This window comes from Sapajus apella, unplaced genomic scaffold (assembly GCF_009761245.1).
Source record: "Sapajus apella isolate SASKATOON/1434 unplaced genomic scaffold, GSC_monkey_1.0 scaffold146, whole genome shotgun sequence".
In the NCBI taxonomy this organism is placed as follows: domain Eukaryota; kingdom Metazoa; phylum Chordata; class Mammalia; order Primates; family Cebidae; genus Sapajus; species Sapajus apella.
In genome coordinates, this window is record NW_022437086.1 from 830,946 (window position 1) to 848,441 (window position 17,496).

At 47.5% G+C, this 17,496-nt stretch overlaps 1 protein-coding gene across 2 annotated transcripts in view; it reads right to left on the minus strand.

The window, feature by feature from the left end:
- Positions 1-3,615, minus strand: part of CCT6A (chaperonin containing TCP1 subunit 6A) — a 14,035-nt gene extending 10,420 nt beyond the window's left edge. The window contains exons 1-2 of one of the 2 annotated variants that reach the window (XM_032264725.1): positions 3,256-3,615; positions 2,763-2,826 (exon numbers count right to left, since the gene is read on the minus strand). In XM_032264725.1, coding sequence (XP_032120616.1) covers positions 2,763-2,826; positions 3,256-3,566 — 375 coding nt within the window. In that variant the 5' untranslated portion in view covers positions 3,567-3,615. Of the gene's footprint in view, positions 1-2,762; positions 2,827-2,973; positions 3,112-3,255 lie in introns of those variants that run through there. The other variant, XM_032264726.1, reaches the window with a different exon arrangement.
- Between the last annotated feature and the right edge of the window lie 13,881 nt (positions 3,616-17,496).

The following is a 17,496-nucleotide window of genomic DNA, read 5'->3' on the forward strand; positions in this document are numbered from 1 at the left end:
CAAAAAAAAAAAAAAAAAAAAAAAAAAAAAGCTACCCAAGTGTTTGGCTACAAATTACTTCAATTAGAAACTCACAATTAGCTATCATGCACATGCAGTTATAATGATCAAAACATTTTCATGTGTAATTTATTTCCCGGCTTATCTCTACTTTACAGATGAGGAAGCTTGAGGCTCAGTAAAAGTTTACTCAAGATGACAGAGCTAACAGTTAACAGTAACACATTTTACATCCTTGCCTCTTTATGGCAAGTATAGGGCTCTGGTGAGAATAAGCCAAGTACCTCTTAAAATAAAAGTTCAGCTGCCTCCACTATTACTCTGTAATGACCAACTAATTTATTTTTCTTTTTTTTGTTGTTGTTGTTGTTGTTTTATTTTTGTTGTTTGTGACCAACTAATTTAAAAGGAAAGGTTACTTGTAATAGCTCACACCTTAATCCCAGCACTTTGGGAGGCCAAGACAGGTGGATCGCTTGAACTCAGGAATTCAAAACCAGCCTGGGTTACATGGCAAAACCATGTTTTTTTTTTTTAAAAAAAAAAAAAAAAAAAAAAAAGCCAAAAAAACAGTATTCAGAGGTAAAATGACGTATCTGCGACTTAATTTCAAATGATTCAGGGGAAAAATAGAAAATAAATGGAGCAACATGTAAACAACTGGTGAATCTAGGTAAAGGGCACACACATTATAATTATTATATTTGTAGGTTTGTCATTTTTTCAAAGAAAACTAAAAAACAGATTTCTGGAGACTAGAGAAAAGTGTCGTGGGAGGGGAATTCTGAGGTGACAGCAACAATTTATTTCTTAGCTACAGTGGTGGTGGCCTGTGTCCATTTTATAATTATTTCTTTTTTCTTTTTTGTTTTTGAGAAGGAGTTTTGCTCCTGTTGCCCAGGCTAGAATGCAACGGTATGCTCTTGGCTCACTGCAACTTCCACCTCCCGGGTTCCAGCGATTCTCCTGCCTCAACCTCCTGAGCAGCTGGGATTACAGGTGTGCACTACCACGCCCCGGCTAATTTTGTATTTTTAGCAGAGACGGCGTTTCTCCACATTGGTCAGGCTGGTCTTGAACTCCCGACCAAAGATAATCCGCCTGCCTCGGCCTCTCAAAGTAGTAGAATTACAGGCATGAGCCACCACGCTCGGCCTATAATTACTTGAATTGTGAATGTTCAATGTGCTGCTCTCTACCTATGCTGTATTTCTCACACTAAAACCCAAATTTAATATACATACATATATTTTTTGGAGACAGTCTCACTCTGTCACTCTGTCACCTAGGGTGGAGTGCAGTGGCACAATCTCGACAGGATTTTGCCATGTAGCCCAGGCTGCTTTTGAATTTCTGAGTTCAAGGGATCTACCTGCCTTGGCCTCCCAAAGTGCTGGGATTACAGGCATGAGTTACCACACCTGACCTTTCCTTTTAAATTATTTGGTCACTGCAGAGTAACAGTGGAGGCTGTTGAGCTTTCATTTTAGGAAGTACCCAGTTGTAAAATCTGGGCAAAAAATGAAAAACAAACAAAAAGCAAACAGAAACTACACCTCCTAGGTCAGCAAGTCCTTACAAAGATATTTCATCTGGATATTGGTGACATGGCATACTACTAGAAAAACCTTAAATATTACTCTGAACTCAAATCAGCAGGAAATAATTTCCTTTTCTTGGATTTGAATTGCTAAGTTTTGGGAATTTAGGGAAGAGTAAAACTCATACTCCCCTCAATAATCCATATTCTCCATCCCTAAGACTTTTAAAATGTTAAATCAAAGAGACAGATTTCTCTTCCTTCCAGTTGGAGATGGAGATGTAACAGAGAAACTGGTGTTTTCATAAGAAAAAAACCGGTCAGGCATAGTGGCTCACACCTGGTAACCCCAGCACTCTGGGAGGCTGAGACAGGTAAATCACCTGAAGTCAGGAGTTCAAGACCAGCCCGGCCAACATGGCGAAACCCTGTCTCTACTAAAAATACAAAAATTAGGCTGGGAGCAGTGGCTCAGGCCTGTAATCGCAGCACTTTGGGGCAGGCCAAGGCGGGCGGATAACAAGGTTACGAGTTCGAGACCAGTCTGGCCAACATGGTCAAACCTTGCATCTACTAAAAATACAAAAATGTAGCCAGGCATGGTGGCATGTGCCTGTAATCCCAACTACTCTGGAGGCTGAGGCAGGAGAATTGCTCAAACACAGGAAGTGGAGGTTGTGGTGAGGGGAGATCACACCATTGCACTCCAGCCCTGGGCAACAGAGTAAGACTCCGTCTCAAAAAAAACAAAATAAAAAAACAAAAATTAGCCGGGCATGCTGACATGAGCATGTAATCCCAGCTACTTAGTAGGCTGAGTCAGGAGAATCGCTTGAACCCTTGAGGCGAACATTGCAGTGAGCCGAGATTGTGCCACTCCACTATATCTGGGCAACAGAGTGAGACTCCACCTTAAAGAAAAGAAAAACCACCCTTACACATTTTGCCCACGTGATTGTGTCAACATCACTCTTAATTTTTCAAATTTTCTTATAATTAACTTTAATATACAATGACAGTCCTTTAACTCGGGCTGTAAATGGCAAAAAAGTAGAGATTCAAAGACAGGGCTGTCCCACTCCAGGCACTGTCAGCACTATTACTGAATACATGCCGCTTCTGAATGTTCTCCTACCTTGAAAATGGACATTGCAAATCTTTCTACAAAGCAAACATTGTACGGAAAATCAAGACCTTTTTGACCTAGCAGAGCACCTCTCACCATTTCGTGAAGCAGCACGTTGCCGTCTTTAGTAAGCTTGATGTCTCCAGCGCCAGAAACAAGCCTGTTTAAGAGGAAGAGATGAATCAGACTGACTTTTTCAACAAAAACTAAATTTAAAAGTCCCATTAGAAAACAGGCTTTTCCCAGAGGTTAGGGAGCCGGGGATATGGGGCTAGTTATCTCCCGGAGGCAGGACAGTAGTGCCCACCCTGTCCCAGCAGAGATTGTGCCGAATCCTCAGGGTGCCTGGAAGCCCCAGAGGAAGGGGAACGCCGCGCACTAGAGCCGCTTTGTTCTCCACGGAGACGACATCGACGCAGGGACAAATGGCCGGGACGGTGAGGCTTAGCAGGGAACAGGACCGGCCAGGGAGGACGCAGGAAAGGGTGGCTGCGGAGCCCCGAGGCGGCGGGCTCTAGTCCGCGGCCCAGGGCCCAGGTCAGCGGCGGCGCGCGGTGCCCGCCCGGCCCTCCCGCCAGCCCCGCCTTACATCTTCATGGTGCCCTTGGGCCCCAGGTTGGTCCTCAGCACGTCCTGCAGACCCCGCGCCGCGCTGATGTTGACCGCCAGCGCCGCCTGTGCTCGGGCCACCTCGGCCTTGGGGTTCAGGGTCTTGACCGCCGCCATAGCTGCTCCAGTGGAGGAAAAGGAAGCGACTCGGCGTGCGGAAAGCTCAGAGCCGGCGCGGCGTGGCCGGGAGGCACTATCCGGGTCTTCTGGAAAAGTCGGCGCGCCCGGCCCGCCCCCAGCGTGCCCGCGCGCCGCCACCATTGGGCCACGGGTCGTCCGGCGCCTGCTCATTGGTCCGTGGCTGCACAGCGGCTGAGGCCCCACCCCTCGCGCCGCAGTCCCGACGTCATTGCGCACGGGAGGAGCTCGGCAGTCCACGCTCCTGGGCTCCGGCGTGTTGCGGTTAAGTGGGGTCCGGCTTTGCGGACCCGGGAGCTCGGGACGCGAGCTGGGCTTGTGCTCTGCTGGGGGCAGGGCGTAGGGTGGGCCTCCTCCCGCCCCTACTCGCGCGGTCTGCCCCTCAGTCTCCTTCCCTTGCTGTTTTGTTTTTTTTTTTTTAAGATGGGGTTTCACCATGATGGCCAGGCTGGTCTTGAACTCCTGACCTCAGGTGATCCACCCACCTCAGCCTCCCAAAGTGTTCAGATTACAGGCGTGAGCCACCGTGCCCGGCTCCCTTGCTGTTTTTATCCTTTTGATTGAAGCTTTCTGGACCGTGCGCTTGACGGTGCCCTAGATGCCATGGGGACACACAGAGGAGACTGATAAGCACCCTCCCCCGGGATCATGCGGTGCTGTAAGGCCCAGCGAGGATGACGATAGAAAGGTGGAAAGTGCTGGATGCCTTTAGAAAGCTGCAGAACTGGTGCGATGGGTGTTGAGACCTCAGAACCTGTCCATCCGTTAGGGCTCAGGATGCTGCTGAGATGTTGGGCCCTTATGGCAGATTTGAAAACACCCTTGTAGAGTCATGGTGTCCAGCCTTTGAAAGGCCTCCCTTTTAAGGTACATTTCCAAAGAGCTCCACAGTTGTTCCCAGTATCCACTGTCCCGCCAAATACCAGGGATTCAGTAACACGTGATGTGTCATATTTGTAAACACAGGGGCTCACTGTGTTGCCCAGGGTGGTCTCAAACTCCTGAGCTCAAGTGATACTCCTTAGCTTTAGTGATCTTCCCACCTCGGTCTCCCAAAGCACTGGGATTACAGGCGTAAACCACCCCAGCCGGTATTTTATTTTTATTTTTATTTACGTATTTATTATTTCGAGATGGAGTCTTGCTCTGTCGCCAGGCTGGAGTGCAGAGGCGCGATCTTGGCTCACTGCAACCTCTGCCTCCCGGGTTTAAGTGATTCTCCTGCTTCCCAAGTAGCTGGGGCTACAGGCACACACCACCACACTCAGCTATTTTTTGTATTTTTAGTAGAGACAGAGTTTTACCGTGTTGGCCAGGATGGTCTCCATCTCTTGACCTTGTGATCCACCCACCTCGGCCTCCCAAAATGCTGGGATTACAGGCGTGAGCCACCGCGCCCAGCCTGTATTTTATTTTTAATAGATAATGGAAATTGTTCTGAATTCAAAAGGCACCAAAGGGCATGTGGTGAAAATTAAATCTTCCTCCCGCCTCTAGTTCAACACTAGAGACAAGCACAGTTACCTCTGGATACTCGGAATTTTCATAATGCTTTCCGAATTTATAAACTTATGTATGAATATAATCATTTCCCCACACAAAGGGCAATTCATAATACACATTGTAGGGTGTGTTGTACTAAGTGTCTTGGAGATTGTGGCATATCAAGACTAATGGGAAATCCTTGTTAATAGCTACGTGATGTTCTTTGGGGCCAGGACACAGTGGCTCACTTCTATAATCCCAGCACTTTGGGAGGCCAGGGCAGGAGGATCATTTGTGCCCTGGAGTTTGAGACTAGCCTGGGCAACATAACCAGACTCCATCTATACAAAGAATACAAAAATTAGCCAGGCATGGTGGTATGCACCTATGGTCCCAGCTACTCGGGAGACGGGTGGGAGGGTCGCTGGAATCCTGGAGGCGGAGGTTGCAGTCAGCTATGATCTTGCCACTGCACTCCAGCCTGGGTGAACAAACAGAGCGGACCCCATCTCAAAAACAAAACAAGAAAAACTAACCGGTCACCTGCTGACTGATGTTTAAGTTAAGTTGTTCTCAACTTGGTATTCAGGCTGCAATGAGTATCTGGGTATATAATGCTTTTAGGTGGGTTTGTGTATGTGAGAATCACGAAAACATCTACATATGTGACTAGTAGCACTGCACAATAGAAGACTAGTTACAGGTATTGATCGACTTACGACCTATGCAACTTACGACCATTCGACTTTACGACCACAATCGCTAGCCACGACTGCTCCGCGTCTGGCAGCGCAAACGTTGCCCAGCTGGGCGTACGACAGTGTGGACAGCTTCCGGCAGCACTACCATCTCCGCGTGCACCATTTCAACTGTACATATAGCCTATTCAGCTTACAACCAAATCGTGTTACGACCGGTCCCCGGTCCTGACCGTGGTCGTAAGTCGAGCACTAGCTGTATTAGTTCCATAGGCATTAAATGGTATTCATGCAGATTTATTATAACTGCTGTTTAAAATGTTACGAGGAGGCCAGGCATGGTGGCACACGCTTGTAATCCCAGCACTTTGGGAGGCTGAGGCGGGTGGATCCCTTGAGGTCAGGAGTTCAAGATCATCCTGGCCAACATGGTGAAACCGTCTGTGTAAAAATACAAAAATTAGCCTGGCATGGTGTGCACATCTGTGATCCAAGCTACTCGAGAGGCTGAGGCATAAGAATTGCTTGAATTCTGGAGACAGAGGTTGCATTGAGCCAAGATTGTGTCACTGCACTCCAGCCTGGGCAACAGAGCGAGACTCCTGAGGAAAAAAAAAAAAAAAAAAAGGCCGGGCGCGGTGGCTCAAGCCTGTAATCCCAGCACTTTGGGAGGCCGAGGCGGGTGGATCACGAGGTCAAGAGATCGAGACCATCCTGGTCAACATGGTGAAACGCCGTCTCTACTAAAACTACAAAAAATTAGCTGGGCATGGTGGCGCGTGCCTGTAGTCCCAGCGACTCAGGAGGCTGAGGCAGGAGAATTGCCTGAACCCAGGAAGTGGAGGTTGCGGTGAGCCGAGATCGCGCCATTGCACTCCAGCCTGGGTAACAAGAGCGAAACTCTGTCTCAAAAAAAAAAAAAAAAAAAAAAGGCTGTGCACAGTGGTAAGGCTGTGCACAGTGGTTCACACTTGTAATCCCAGCACTTTGGGAGGCCAAAGAGGGTGGATTATCTGAGGTCAGGAGTTGGAGACCAGCCTGGCCAATGTGGTGAAACCCTGTCTCTACTGAAAATACAAAAACTAAAGGGGCATGGTGGTGGACACCTGTAATCCCAGCTACTCGGCAGGCTGAGGCGGGAGAATCACTGGAACTCAGGAGGCGGAGGTTTCAGTGAGCCGTGATCGCACCATTGCACTCCAGCCTAGGGGACAAGAGCGAGACTCTGTCTCAAAAAAAAAAATTGTAATGGAAGCATATTAAATACATAAATAGGTGTTCTTGATAAGGGGAAAAAACATTTTGAATAGCATGTATAATAAGTTCTCACTTTTGAAATATTCCCTGTGGGTCTATACAAAAAAGGACAGAGAATATGCATCAAAAAAATTATGTTTTCAAGACGATGTCTTGTTCAGTTTCCCAGTCTGGAGTGCACTGGCATGATCTCGGCTCAACACAACCTCTGCCTTCTGGGCTCAAGTGATCCTCCCACCTCAGCCTCCCAAGTAGCTGGGACCACAGGTGTACACCACCATGCCAGCTAATTTTTATATTTTCTCCCCCAGGCTGGTCTTGAGCTCCTGGGCTCAAGTGATCTGCCTACCTCAGCCTCCCAGAGGCTGGGATTACAGGTGTGAGCCACTGTTCCTAGTCTACATTAAAATATATTAACACAAGCCGGGCGCGGTGGCTCAAGCCTGTAATCCCAGCACTTTGGGAGGCCGAGGCGGGTGGATCACGAGGTCAAGAGATCGAGACCATCCTGGTCAACACGTTGAAACCCCGTCTCTACTAAAGCTACAAAAAATTAGCTGGGCATGGTGGCGCGTGCCTGTAATCCCAGCTGCTCAGGAGGCTGAGACAGGAGAATTGCCTGAACCCAGGAGGCGGAGGTTGCGGTGAGCCGAGATCGCGCCATTGCACTCCAGCCTGGGTAACAAGAGCGAAACTCCGTCTCAAAAGGAAATAAGTACATGAAATATATTAACACAAACTATATTTTAAAAGGTTAGAATATTCTCATTTTTGCAAACTTCCCCAAATGTATATATTATAAAAGGAGAGTGAAAAAATATATACGTGAGCTGGGCACAGTGGCTCACACCTGTAATCCCAGCACTTTGGGAGGCTGAGGTGGGCAGATCACAAAGTCAGGAGTTCAAGACCAGCCTGACCAACATGGTGTACCCCCTCTACTAAAAATATAAAAATTACCTGTGCATGCTGGCTCGCACCTGTAATCCCAGCTACTCAGGAGGCTGAAGTAGGAGAATTGCTTGAACCAGGAGGTGAAGATTGAAATGAGCCGAGATCATGCCATTGCACTCCAGCCTGGGTGACAGAGTGAGACTCCATCTCAAAAAGGAAATATGTACATGAAAATACAAAAACGATGTCTGGTGTCTCATTTTATTAAAGATTTGTTAAATCTTCCCAAATAGATATGTGTCAATAAAGGACAGAAGACTATACATCAAAATGTTTTAATAGGGACTGTCTCTGGGTAATTTTTCATTTTCCTTTGTTTTTAAACTTTTAGTTTTAATAATGTCTGTATGGCTGGGTGCAGTGACTGATGGCTGTAATCCCAGCACTTTGGGAGCCTGAGGCAGGCAGGTGACTTGGAGTTTGAGAGCAGCCTGACCAACATGGTGAAAGCCCGTCTCTATTAAAAATAAAAAATTATCTGGACATGGTGGTGGGCACCTGTAATCCCACTACTCAGGAGGCTGAGCCAGGAGAATCACTTAAAACTGGGAGGCGGGCTGGGCGCGGTGGCTCACGCCTGTAATCCCAGCACTTTGGGAGGCCGAGGCGGGTGGATCACAAGGTCAAGAGATCGAGACCATCCTGGTCAACATGGTGAAACCCCATCTCTACTAAAATACAAAAAATTAGCTGGGCATGGTGGCGCGTCCCTGTAATCCCAGCTACTCGGGAGGCTGAGGCAGGAGAATTGCCTGAACCCAGGAGGTGGAGGTTGCGGTGAGCCGAGATCGCGCCCTTGCACTCCAGCCTGGGTAACAAGAGTGAAAGTCTGTCTCAAAAAAATAAAATAAAATAAAAATAAAAAAATAAAATAAAAATAAAAAATAAAATGGCTTTAAAAAAAAAAAAACCTGGGAGGCAAAGGTTGCAGTAAGCCGAGATCACACCACTGACCTCCAGCCTGGGAGGTTGCAGTGAGCTGAGATCGCACCACTGCACTCCAGCCTGGGCGACAGGCGAGACTCTTTCTCAAAACAAAGAAACAAAACAATATAAAGTATAAAAATGAGAAAAGCAAACAATATAAACAAAAGGAATTAAATGAAATTAGAGAAAAAATCAAAACAATATAAAGTATAACAATGAGAAAGCAGGGATTCTCCTGCCTCAGCCTCTTGAGTAGCTGGGACTACAGGCACCCACCACCACGCCCGGCTAATTTTTGTATTTTTAGTAAATACGGGGTTTCACCATATTGGCCAGGCTGCTCTCAAACTCCTGACCTTGTAATCCGCCCAACTCAGCCTCCTAAAGTGCTGGGATTACAGGCATGAGCCACCGCGCCTGGCCTATTTTTGCTCTTTTTAGCTTCATCTTCACTTCTGTGATGGTTATTTTACCTATTTATTGGAGATGGCATCTCAATATATTTCCTAGGCTGGATTTGAACTCCTGGGCTCAAGTGATCCCCCTGCCTCAGCTTCCTGAGTAGTTGGCATTATAGGCAAGTGCCACCATGTCCAGCGTAAATAGTTATGTTCTTCCCTTCTACTTCCTTTTGTTTTTTTTTTTTCTTTTTTTGAGAAAGGGTCCCACTCTGTGCCCAAGCTAGAGTGCAGTGGCACGAACATGTCTCACTGCAACCTTAACCTCCTGGGCTCAAGCTGTCCTCCTGCCTCAGTCTCCCGTGTAGCTGGGGACCGCAGGCGCTCACCAACATGGCTGCCTAATTTTTTGATGTTTCATAGAGACAGGGTTTCACTTTGTTGCCTGCACTGGTCTCGAACTCCTGGCCTCAAGCAATCCTTCTGCTTTGGCCTCCCAAAGTGCTGAGATTACGGGCATGAGTGAGTGACCATGCCTGGCCCCTTCATGGAAAGAAATCATGAACTTTTTTTCTCAGACAGTTTTTTTTTTTTTTGAGACAGAGTCTTGCTTTGTCGCCCAGGCTGGAGTGCAGTGGTGGGATCTCATCTCACTGCAAACCCTGCCTCCTGGGTTCAAGCAGTTCTCCTGCCTCACCCTCCCAAGTAAGTAGCTGGGATTACAGGAGTGCACCACCACGCCTGGCTAATTTTTTTTTTTTTTGAGATGGAGTCTAGCTCTGTTGCCCAAGCTGGAGTGCAATGGCACGATTTTGGCTCACTGCAACCTCTGCCTCCCCAGTTCCAGCAATTCTACTGTTTCAGCCTCTTGAGTACCTGGGATTACAGGCGTGCACCACCACGCCCAGCTAATTTTTGTATTTTTAGTAGAGACGGGGTGTCACCATGTTGGTCAGGCTGTTCTCGAACTCTTAACCTCGTGATCTGCCCGCCTCAGCCTCCCAAAGTGCTGGGATTATAGGCGTGAGCCACCATGCCCAGCCCAGATCTTTTTTTTTTTGAGACAGAGTGTCATTCTGTCACCCACACTGGAGTGCAGTGGCAACCTCTGCCTCCGGGTTCAAGCAGTTCTCCTGCCTCAGCTTCACGAGTAGCTGCACGTCCGACTAATTTTTGTAGTTTTATTAGAAAAGTGGTTTTGCCATGTTGCCCCAGCTGGTCTCAAACACCTGTCCTCAAGTGATCTGCCCACTTTGGCCTCCAAAAGTGCTGGGATTACAGGCATGAGCCACTGTGCCCCACGCGCTGACAAGCTTCTGATGTTTCTCCATGTGCAAATTTTCTCTTCTTACAAGGACACCAGTCAGGGTTCACTCTAAAGACCTCATGTTCACATAATCACATCTTTAAAGACCTTGTCTCCAGCCGGGTGTGGTGGCTCATGCCTGTAATCCCAGCACTTTGGGAGGCTGAGGCGGGCAAAGCATATGGCCAGTGTGGTGAAACCTCGTCTGTACTAAAAAATATAAAAATTAGCTGGGTGTGGTGGTGCTCACCTATAATCCCAGCTACTCAGGAGGCTGAGGCAGGAGAGGTTGCAGTGAGCCGAGATTGCCCCATTGCACTTCAGCCCGGGCGATAGAGCGAGATTCTGTCTCAAAAAACAAACAAACAAACAAAAAAATCCTTGTCTCCATATATAGACAAATATAGTCACATTCTGAGGTACTAGGGAGTTAAGACTTCAACATATGGATTTTGGGGGAACACAGTTCAGCCCACAACAAAGGTGTCCCTTTCTTTAATCCATTATCGAATGAACTGTATTTTCCTGGACCAATCATTTGCAAGGGTCTTCTCTGAAGGAAAGGCAAGAAGGACCAGGGTAGTTTTCCAAGCTTCTCAGTACAAGCGAAGGTTTTGGGTTGCCACAGTCAGACTGTGTCATTCAGTGTGGCTCTTGGTGGCTTTTGTGTAGCTCTGGCTCCTTTGCTGTGTTCTATTTTTTGTTTTATTTTTATTCTTGTTGTTATTGTTTCTTTGCACTGTTGTAAACTACTCCTGTAAGGCTTCTCCTCCCAGCCCAGTCCCACCAATATCACTGCACATAGGGAGCATAGCCAGTGCATTTCTGGTGAGTTCTTCATCTACTTTCTTTCTTTTTTTTTTTTTTTTTTTTTTTTTTTGAGACAGAGTCTTACTCTACCGCCCAGGCTGGAGTGCAGTGGCGCGATCTCAGCTCATTGCAACCTCCACCTCTGGGTTCAAACGATTCTCATGCCTCATTGATTCTCATACCTCAAATCCCAAGTAGCTGAGATTACAGGCATGAGCCACCGTGCTTGGCCTTTTTTGGTATTTTTTTGTAGAGATGGGGTTTCGCCATGCCACCCAGGCTGGTCTCGAATTCCTGGACTCAAGCAATCCGCCTGCCTTGGCCTCCCAAAGTGCTGGGATTACAGGCGTGAGTGGCTGGCTCTCTCTCTCTCTCTCTCTCTCTCTCTCTCTCTTTCTCTCTCTCTCTCTTTTTTTTTTTGAGATGGAGTTTCACTGTTGTTGCCCAGACTGGATTGCAATGGCAGGATCTTGGCTCACCTCAACCTCCACCTCCTGGGTTCAAGCAATTCTCCTGCCTCAGCCTCCCGAGTAGCTGGGACTACAGGCATGCACCATCATGTCCAGCTAATTTTTGTATTTTTAGTAGAGACTGGGTTTCACCTTGTTGACTAGGATGGTCTCGATCTCTTGACCTCGTGATCCACCTGCCTCAGCCTCCCAAAGTGCTGGGATTATAAGCGGGAGCCACCACGCCCGGCCTCTCTCTCTGTTTAATCCCCGCACCTTGGGAGGCTGAGGCGGGCAGATCATGAGGTCAAGAGCTCCAGACCATCCTGGCCAACGTGGTGAAACCTCGTCTCTACTAAAAATAAAAAAATTAGCTGGGCGGGGTGGCACACGTAGTCCCAGCTACTGGGGAGGCTGAGGCAGGAGAATCGCTTGAACCTAGGAGGTAGAAGTTGTAGTGAGCCGAGATCGCGCCACTGCACTCCAGCCTGGCGACAGAGCAAGACTCCGTCTAAAAAAAAAAAGAGAGAGAGATCGAGAGAGAAATAGAGTCTTGCTATGATGACCAGGCTAGTGTCGAATTCCTGCGCTCAAGCAGTCCTCTCACGTTGGCCTCCCAAAGTGTTTGGATCATAGGCGTGAACCACCATGCTGGCCAAAATAGATTGTTTGACACACCCTTAACTTGAATTCAGTTGGAAGGCTGATTCTTTTCCCACACCCTCCCTGGGAGAGCAAGCTGGGTTTCAGGACCTTAGCTCTGCCCATGAGATGCTCAGTCCAGGGGAAATGCCCTTCACCTTGTGGGCTGCAAGGGTGTCAACTCCCTTTCTGCTTGACTGAGACTCACCCTCAGTCGTTTTTCTCCCTGCTCTGCTCTGCTCTGCTTGTTTCAAACAACACATTTTTGCACTGCAGCATGAGCGGCTCATCTCCAGAGTGTTTTTGCTGGTGTTTTCTGGGATCTGCACCTGCCTCTTCCCACACAACTTCCGTAGCCCTTGTGCAGGTCTTGGAGTTTCCAGTGACTTTTTGTCTTCTAGTTTGGCTGAATATGGGATTTCTGCCTCATTCTCCCCCACCATATCTCCCTGCCCCTTTGCATAATTTCTAGGAGGAGGAAGAAGATGATTCGATCAAATATGCTACAGTTTTTTTTGTTTTTTGGTTTTTTTTCAGATGGATTCTCACTCTGTTGCCCAGGCTGGAGTGGAGTGGCATGATCTCCGCTCACTGCAATGTCCGCCTCCCAAGTTCAATTGATTCTCCTGTCTTAGCCTCCTGAGTAGCTGGGACTACAGGTGCATGTCACCATGCCCGGCTATTTTTTGTACTTTTAGTGGAGATGGGGTTTCACCATGTTGGTCAGGCTGGTCTCGAACTCCTGACCTCAGGTGATACACCCACCTCGGCCTCCCAAAGGGCTGGGATTACAGGCATAAGCCATGGAGCCCAGCCCTGCAGTTCTTATACTGTAATCATATCACTTTGTAATATACATTTTACCCACCTTTTCCGTTATAAGGATAGCCGTAGGCTGGGTGTTGTGGCTCATGCCTGTAGTTCCAGTGCTTGAACCTGGAAGGCGGAGATTGCTGTGAGCTGAAAGGGCACCGCTGCACTCCAGCCTGCAGAGTCAGACCCTGTCTAAATAAATAAATAAATAAATAAATAAAGTTTCCTCTTTTATATGGATATATAGACATAGATATATAGACGTATACCACACCTGTATGTAGACATACATAGAGATTTCTTTGTTCAAAAATGGGGGCTCTAATTATATATATGTTCTGCAACTTCTTTTATTCATGTGACATATCATGGGCATATGTCCATGACATGACTTATTTTGAATGCCAATGTTTATATTAAATCACATTTCAAATTGTGTTCACTGTGTTCTTTTAAGACATTTATGCTTTTTTTTTTTTTTTTTTTTTTTTGAGACGGAGTTTCGCTCTTGTTACCCAGGCTGGAGTGCAATGGCGCGATCTCGGCTCACCGCAACCTCCGCCTCCTGGGTTCAGGCAATTCTCCTGCCTCAGCCTCCTGAGTAGCTGGGACTACAGGCACGCGCCACCATGCCCAGCTAATTTTTGTATTTTTAGTAGAGGCGAGGTTTCACCTTGTTGACCAGGATGGTCTCGATCTCTTGACCTCGTGATCCACCTGCCTCGGCCTCCCACAGTGCTGGGATTACAGGCTTGAGCCACCGCGCCCGGCCTGCTTTTTTTTTTTTTTTTGAGACAGAGCCTAGCTCTGTTGCCCATGCTGAAGTGCTGTGGCATGGTCTCAGCTCACTGCAACCTTCACCTCCCAGAGGAATTCAAGCAATTCTACTGCCTCAGCACCTTGAGTAGCTGGGATTACAGGCACGCACCACCACACCCAGCTAACGTTTTGTATTTTTAGTACAGACAGGGTTTCACCATATTGGCCAGGCTGGTCTCGAACTTCTGACCTCATGATCCACCCGCCTTGGCCTCCCAGAGTGCTGAGATTATAGGCGTGAGCCACCGCACCCAGACCATTTATGTTATTTATTTTTTTTTAAATAAGAGATGGGGTCTCACTATGTTGCTCAGGCTGGAATGCAGTGGCTATTCACAGGCGAGATCCCACTACTGATCAGCATGGGAGTTTTGACCTGCTCCGTTTCTGACCTGGGCCAGTTCAGCCCTCCTTAGGCAACCTGGTGGTCCCTGCTCCCGGGAGGTCACCATATTGATGTCGAACTTAGTGTGGACACCCGATCGGCATAGTGCACTACTGCCCAGAAGTCCTGGGCTCAAGCGATCCTCCCACCTCAGCCTCCTGAGTAGCTGGGACTACAGGCACGTGCCACTGTACCTGGCTATGCTATTTTAATGTATTGGTATTTAATGTATTGATATGAGATATTACATTTGTTAGCAAATATTTTATACACACAGATACAAAAAGCATCTGTATACCTACTATCCTACTTAAAGGAACATTATTATTATAATCATATTGATTATCTCTACATATCTTTTTTCAACCTCATTTCCTTCCTTGCCCACAGAAGTAACTACTATCCTGAATTTTATGTTGTAAGTTATCATTTATGACATGAAATGATATTCTCTTTTTAAAGTTTCCAACGGCTGTTGGACTACCATAGTAACTAAGTATGTTTACAGTATTACTGTGAAAATTCTTATGTGTGTGGCTCCTCCAATCCTACAAGTTTCTTCTTTCTTTTCTTTTCTTTTTTTTTTTTTGAGACAGAATCTCACTCTGTCATCCAGGCTGGAGTGCAGTGGTGTGATCTCAGCAAAGCCTCAACCTCCCAGGCTCAAGCTATCCTCCCACCTCAGCCTCCCAAGTAGCTGGGACTCCAGGTGTGTACCATCACGTCCAGCTAATTTTGTTTATTTTTTTTAGAGATTAGGTCTCACTATGTTGCCCAGGGTGGTCTTGAACTCCTAGGCTCAAGCGATCCTCCCACCTAAGCCTCCCAAAGTGCTAGGATTAGAAGCATGAGCCACCACGCCCAGCCTGTCTTCCTCAGGTGGAATTGCTGTATCATAGAAATTGCGTGTATTCGGCCAGAGTTCAGGACCAGCCTGGCCAAACATGGTGAAACCCCGTCTCTACTAAAAATACAAAAATTAGCCAGGCGTGGTGGTGAACGTCCGTAATCCCAGTTACTTGGGAGGCTGAGACAGGAGAATTGCTTGAACCTGAGAGGCAGAGGTTGCAAGATTGTGCCACTATACTCTAGCCTGGGTGACAGAGAGCAAGAGATAAATATATACGGTTCTTGATTAGACTGTTATTTCAGACCACTGTTAGGTACCTCCCCATGAATTCTATAATTTTTTTAATCTCATTATTTCAAAATGTCAGAATGAATCCCTGAATTCTTTATCAGAACCACCTCCCATAGACCTGGAGGATGTTACACTGGATGTCCCCAGAAACCTGCAACCATTCTCTTACTAATAAAATCTGGAAATTTTATTCATTTAGTTAGTTCTATAAAAAAGACAGGGTCTTGCTTTGTCCCCCAGGCTGGTCTCAAATTCCTGGACTCAGGTGATTCTTCTGCCTTGGTCTCCCAAACTGCTGGGATTACAGGCATGAGCACTGTGCCAGGCCTCACAATCTGGAAATATTGAATTTAGGGCACATCCAATCCAAGAGCATTGAGCCTCTTGTTACTGGATAGAGTTGTGTTTTGTGGCCGGCGCACCAAGTAATTCCAATGTTTGGGGGAAACATCACTTATTTGTTGTAGTTAACATACAAGGAGCTGGGCAAGTGACACATTGAATAATTTTTTTTTTTTTTTGAGATGGAGTCTTGCTCTGTGGCCTGGGCTGCAGTGCAGTGGTGTGATCTCAGCTCACTGCAACCTCCGTCTCCTAGATTCAAGCGATTCTCCTGCCTCAGGCTCCTGAGAAGCTGGGATGACAGGTGTGTGCCTCCACACCTGGTCAAGTTTTGTATTTTTAGCAGAGACAGGGTTTCACCATGTTGGTCAGACTGGTCTCGAACTCTTGACCTCAGGTGATTCTCCTGCCTCTGCCGCCCAAAATGCTTGGGGTTACAGGTGTGAACTACCACGCCTGGCCAGAGATTTGTTTTTTTTTGTTGTTGTTTTTTTTTTTTGAGTCAGTCTTACACTGTCACCTGGGCTGGAGTGCAATGGTGTAATCCATGCTCACTGCAGCCTCCACCTCTCGGGTTCAAGCAATTCTCCTGCTTCAGCCTCATGAGTATCTGGAATTACAGGCGCCGGCCACTACGCCCGCTAATTTTTTGTATTTTTTAGTAGAGACAGGGTTTCACTATGTTGGTCAGGTGGGTTTCGAACTCCTGATCTCACGATCTGCCCGCCAAGGTCTCCCAAAGAGCTGGGATTACAGGCCTGAGCCACCGCTCCCAGTATCAGAAATTGTTGTGTTTTTCTGAGAGGGAGTCTCACTCTGTTGCCCAGGCTGGAGTGTAGTGGAGCAATCCCGGCTCACTACAACCTCCTCCTTCCAGGTTCTAGCGATTCTCCTGCCTCAGCCTCCCAAGTAGCTGGGACTACAGGCACATGCTACCACGCCCCACTAATTTTTGTATTTTTGGTAGAGACGGAGTTTTGCCATGTTGGCCAGGCTGGTCTGGAACTCCTGACCTCAGGTGATCCGCCGTTCCTTAACCTCCCAAAGGGCTGGGATTGCAGGCTTGATCCACCTCTCCCGGCCAGAAATTTTTTGAAAAGAAAGAAATAGGCCGGTCGCGGTGGCTCACACCTGTAATCCCAACACTTTGGCAGGCCGAGGAGGGAGGACAGGTTGAGCCCAGGAGTGTTCGAGCCCCGCCATCTCTATTTAAAAACATAAACAAAAATTTAAAATAAAATAAAAACAAGGTTCAAAGACTCCTTTTGTTACTCATGGTTGCATTTTAATTAAGAATTTAAGTAGTCTTTGAAGTTCTTTTGGGACCTACACTGCCACAAGGTTATCATGCCAAACATGGAATTCAAGAAGCCCCCGCAAGCGGATTTCATTAATTGCAAAATCAGTGCAGGGATCTCTTGCTTCCCTCACCTACCCTCATGCAGGTGGTGGTGGCAGCAGCGCAGAGCGGCTTCTGAAAGTCCGGGAGCTCTTTTGTTCCTCTTTAGCAAAGCGGAGGTGCAGTGGGCCGCGGCTTTGCGGGGAGAGCGCTCGGCCCCCAGCACCTCTAGGTCTGCAGGCACTGAACCCCCGGAGGAGGAGGGAGGAGGAGGGGGAGGAGGGGGGAGGAGGGGGGAGGGGGGGGGGGGGGGGGGGG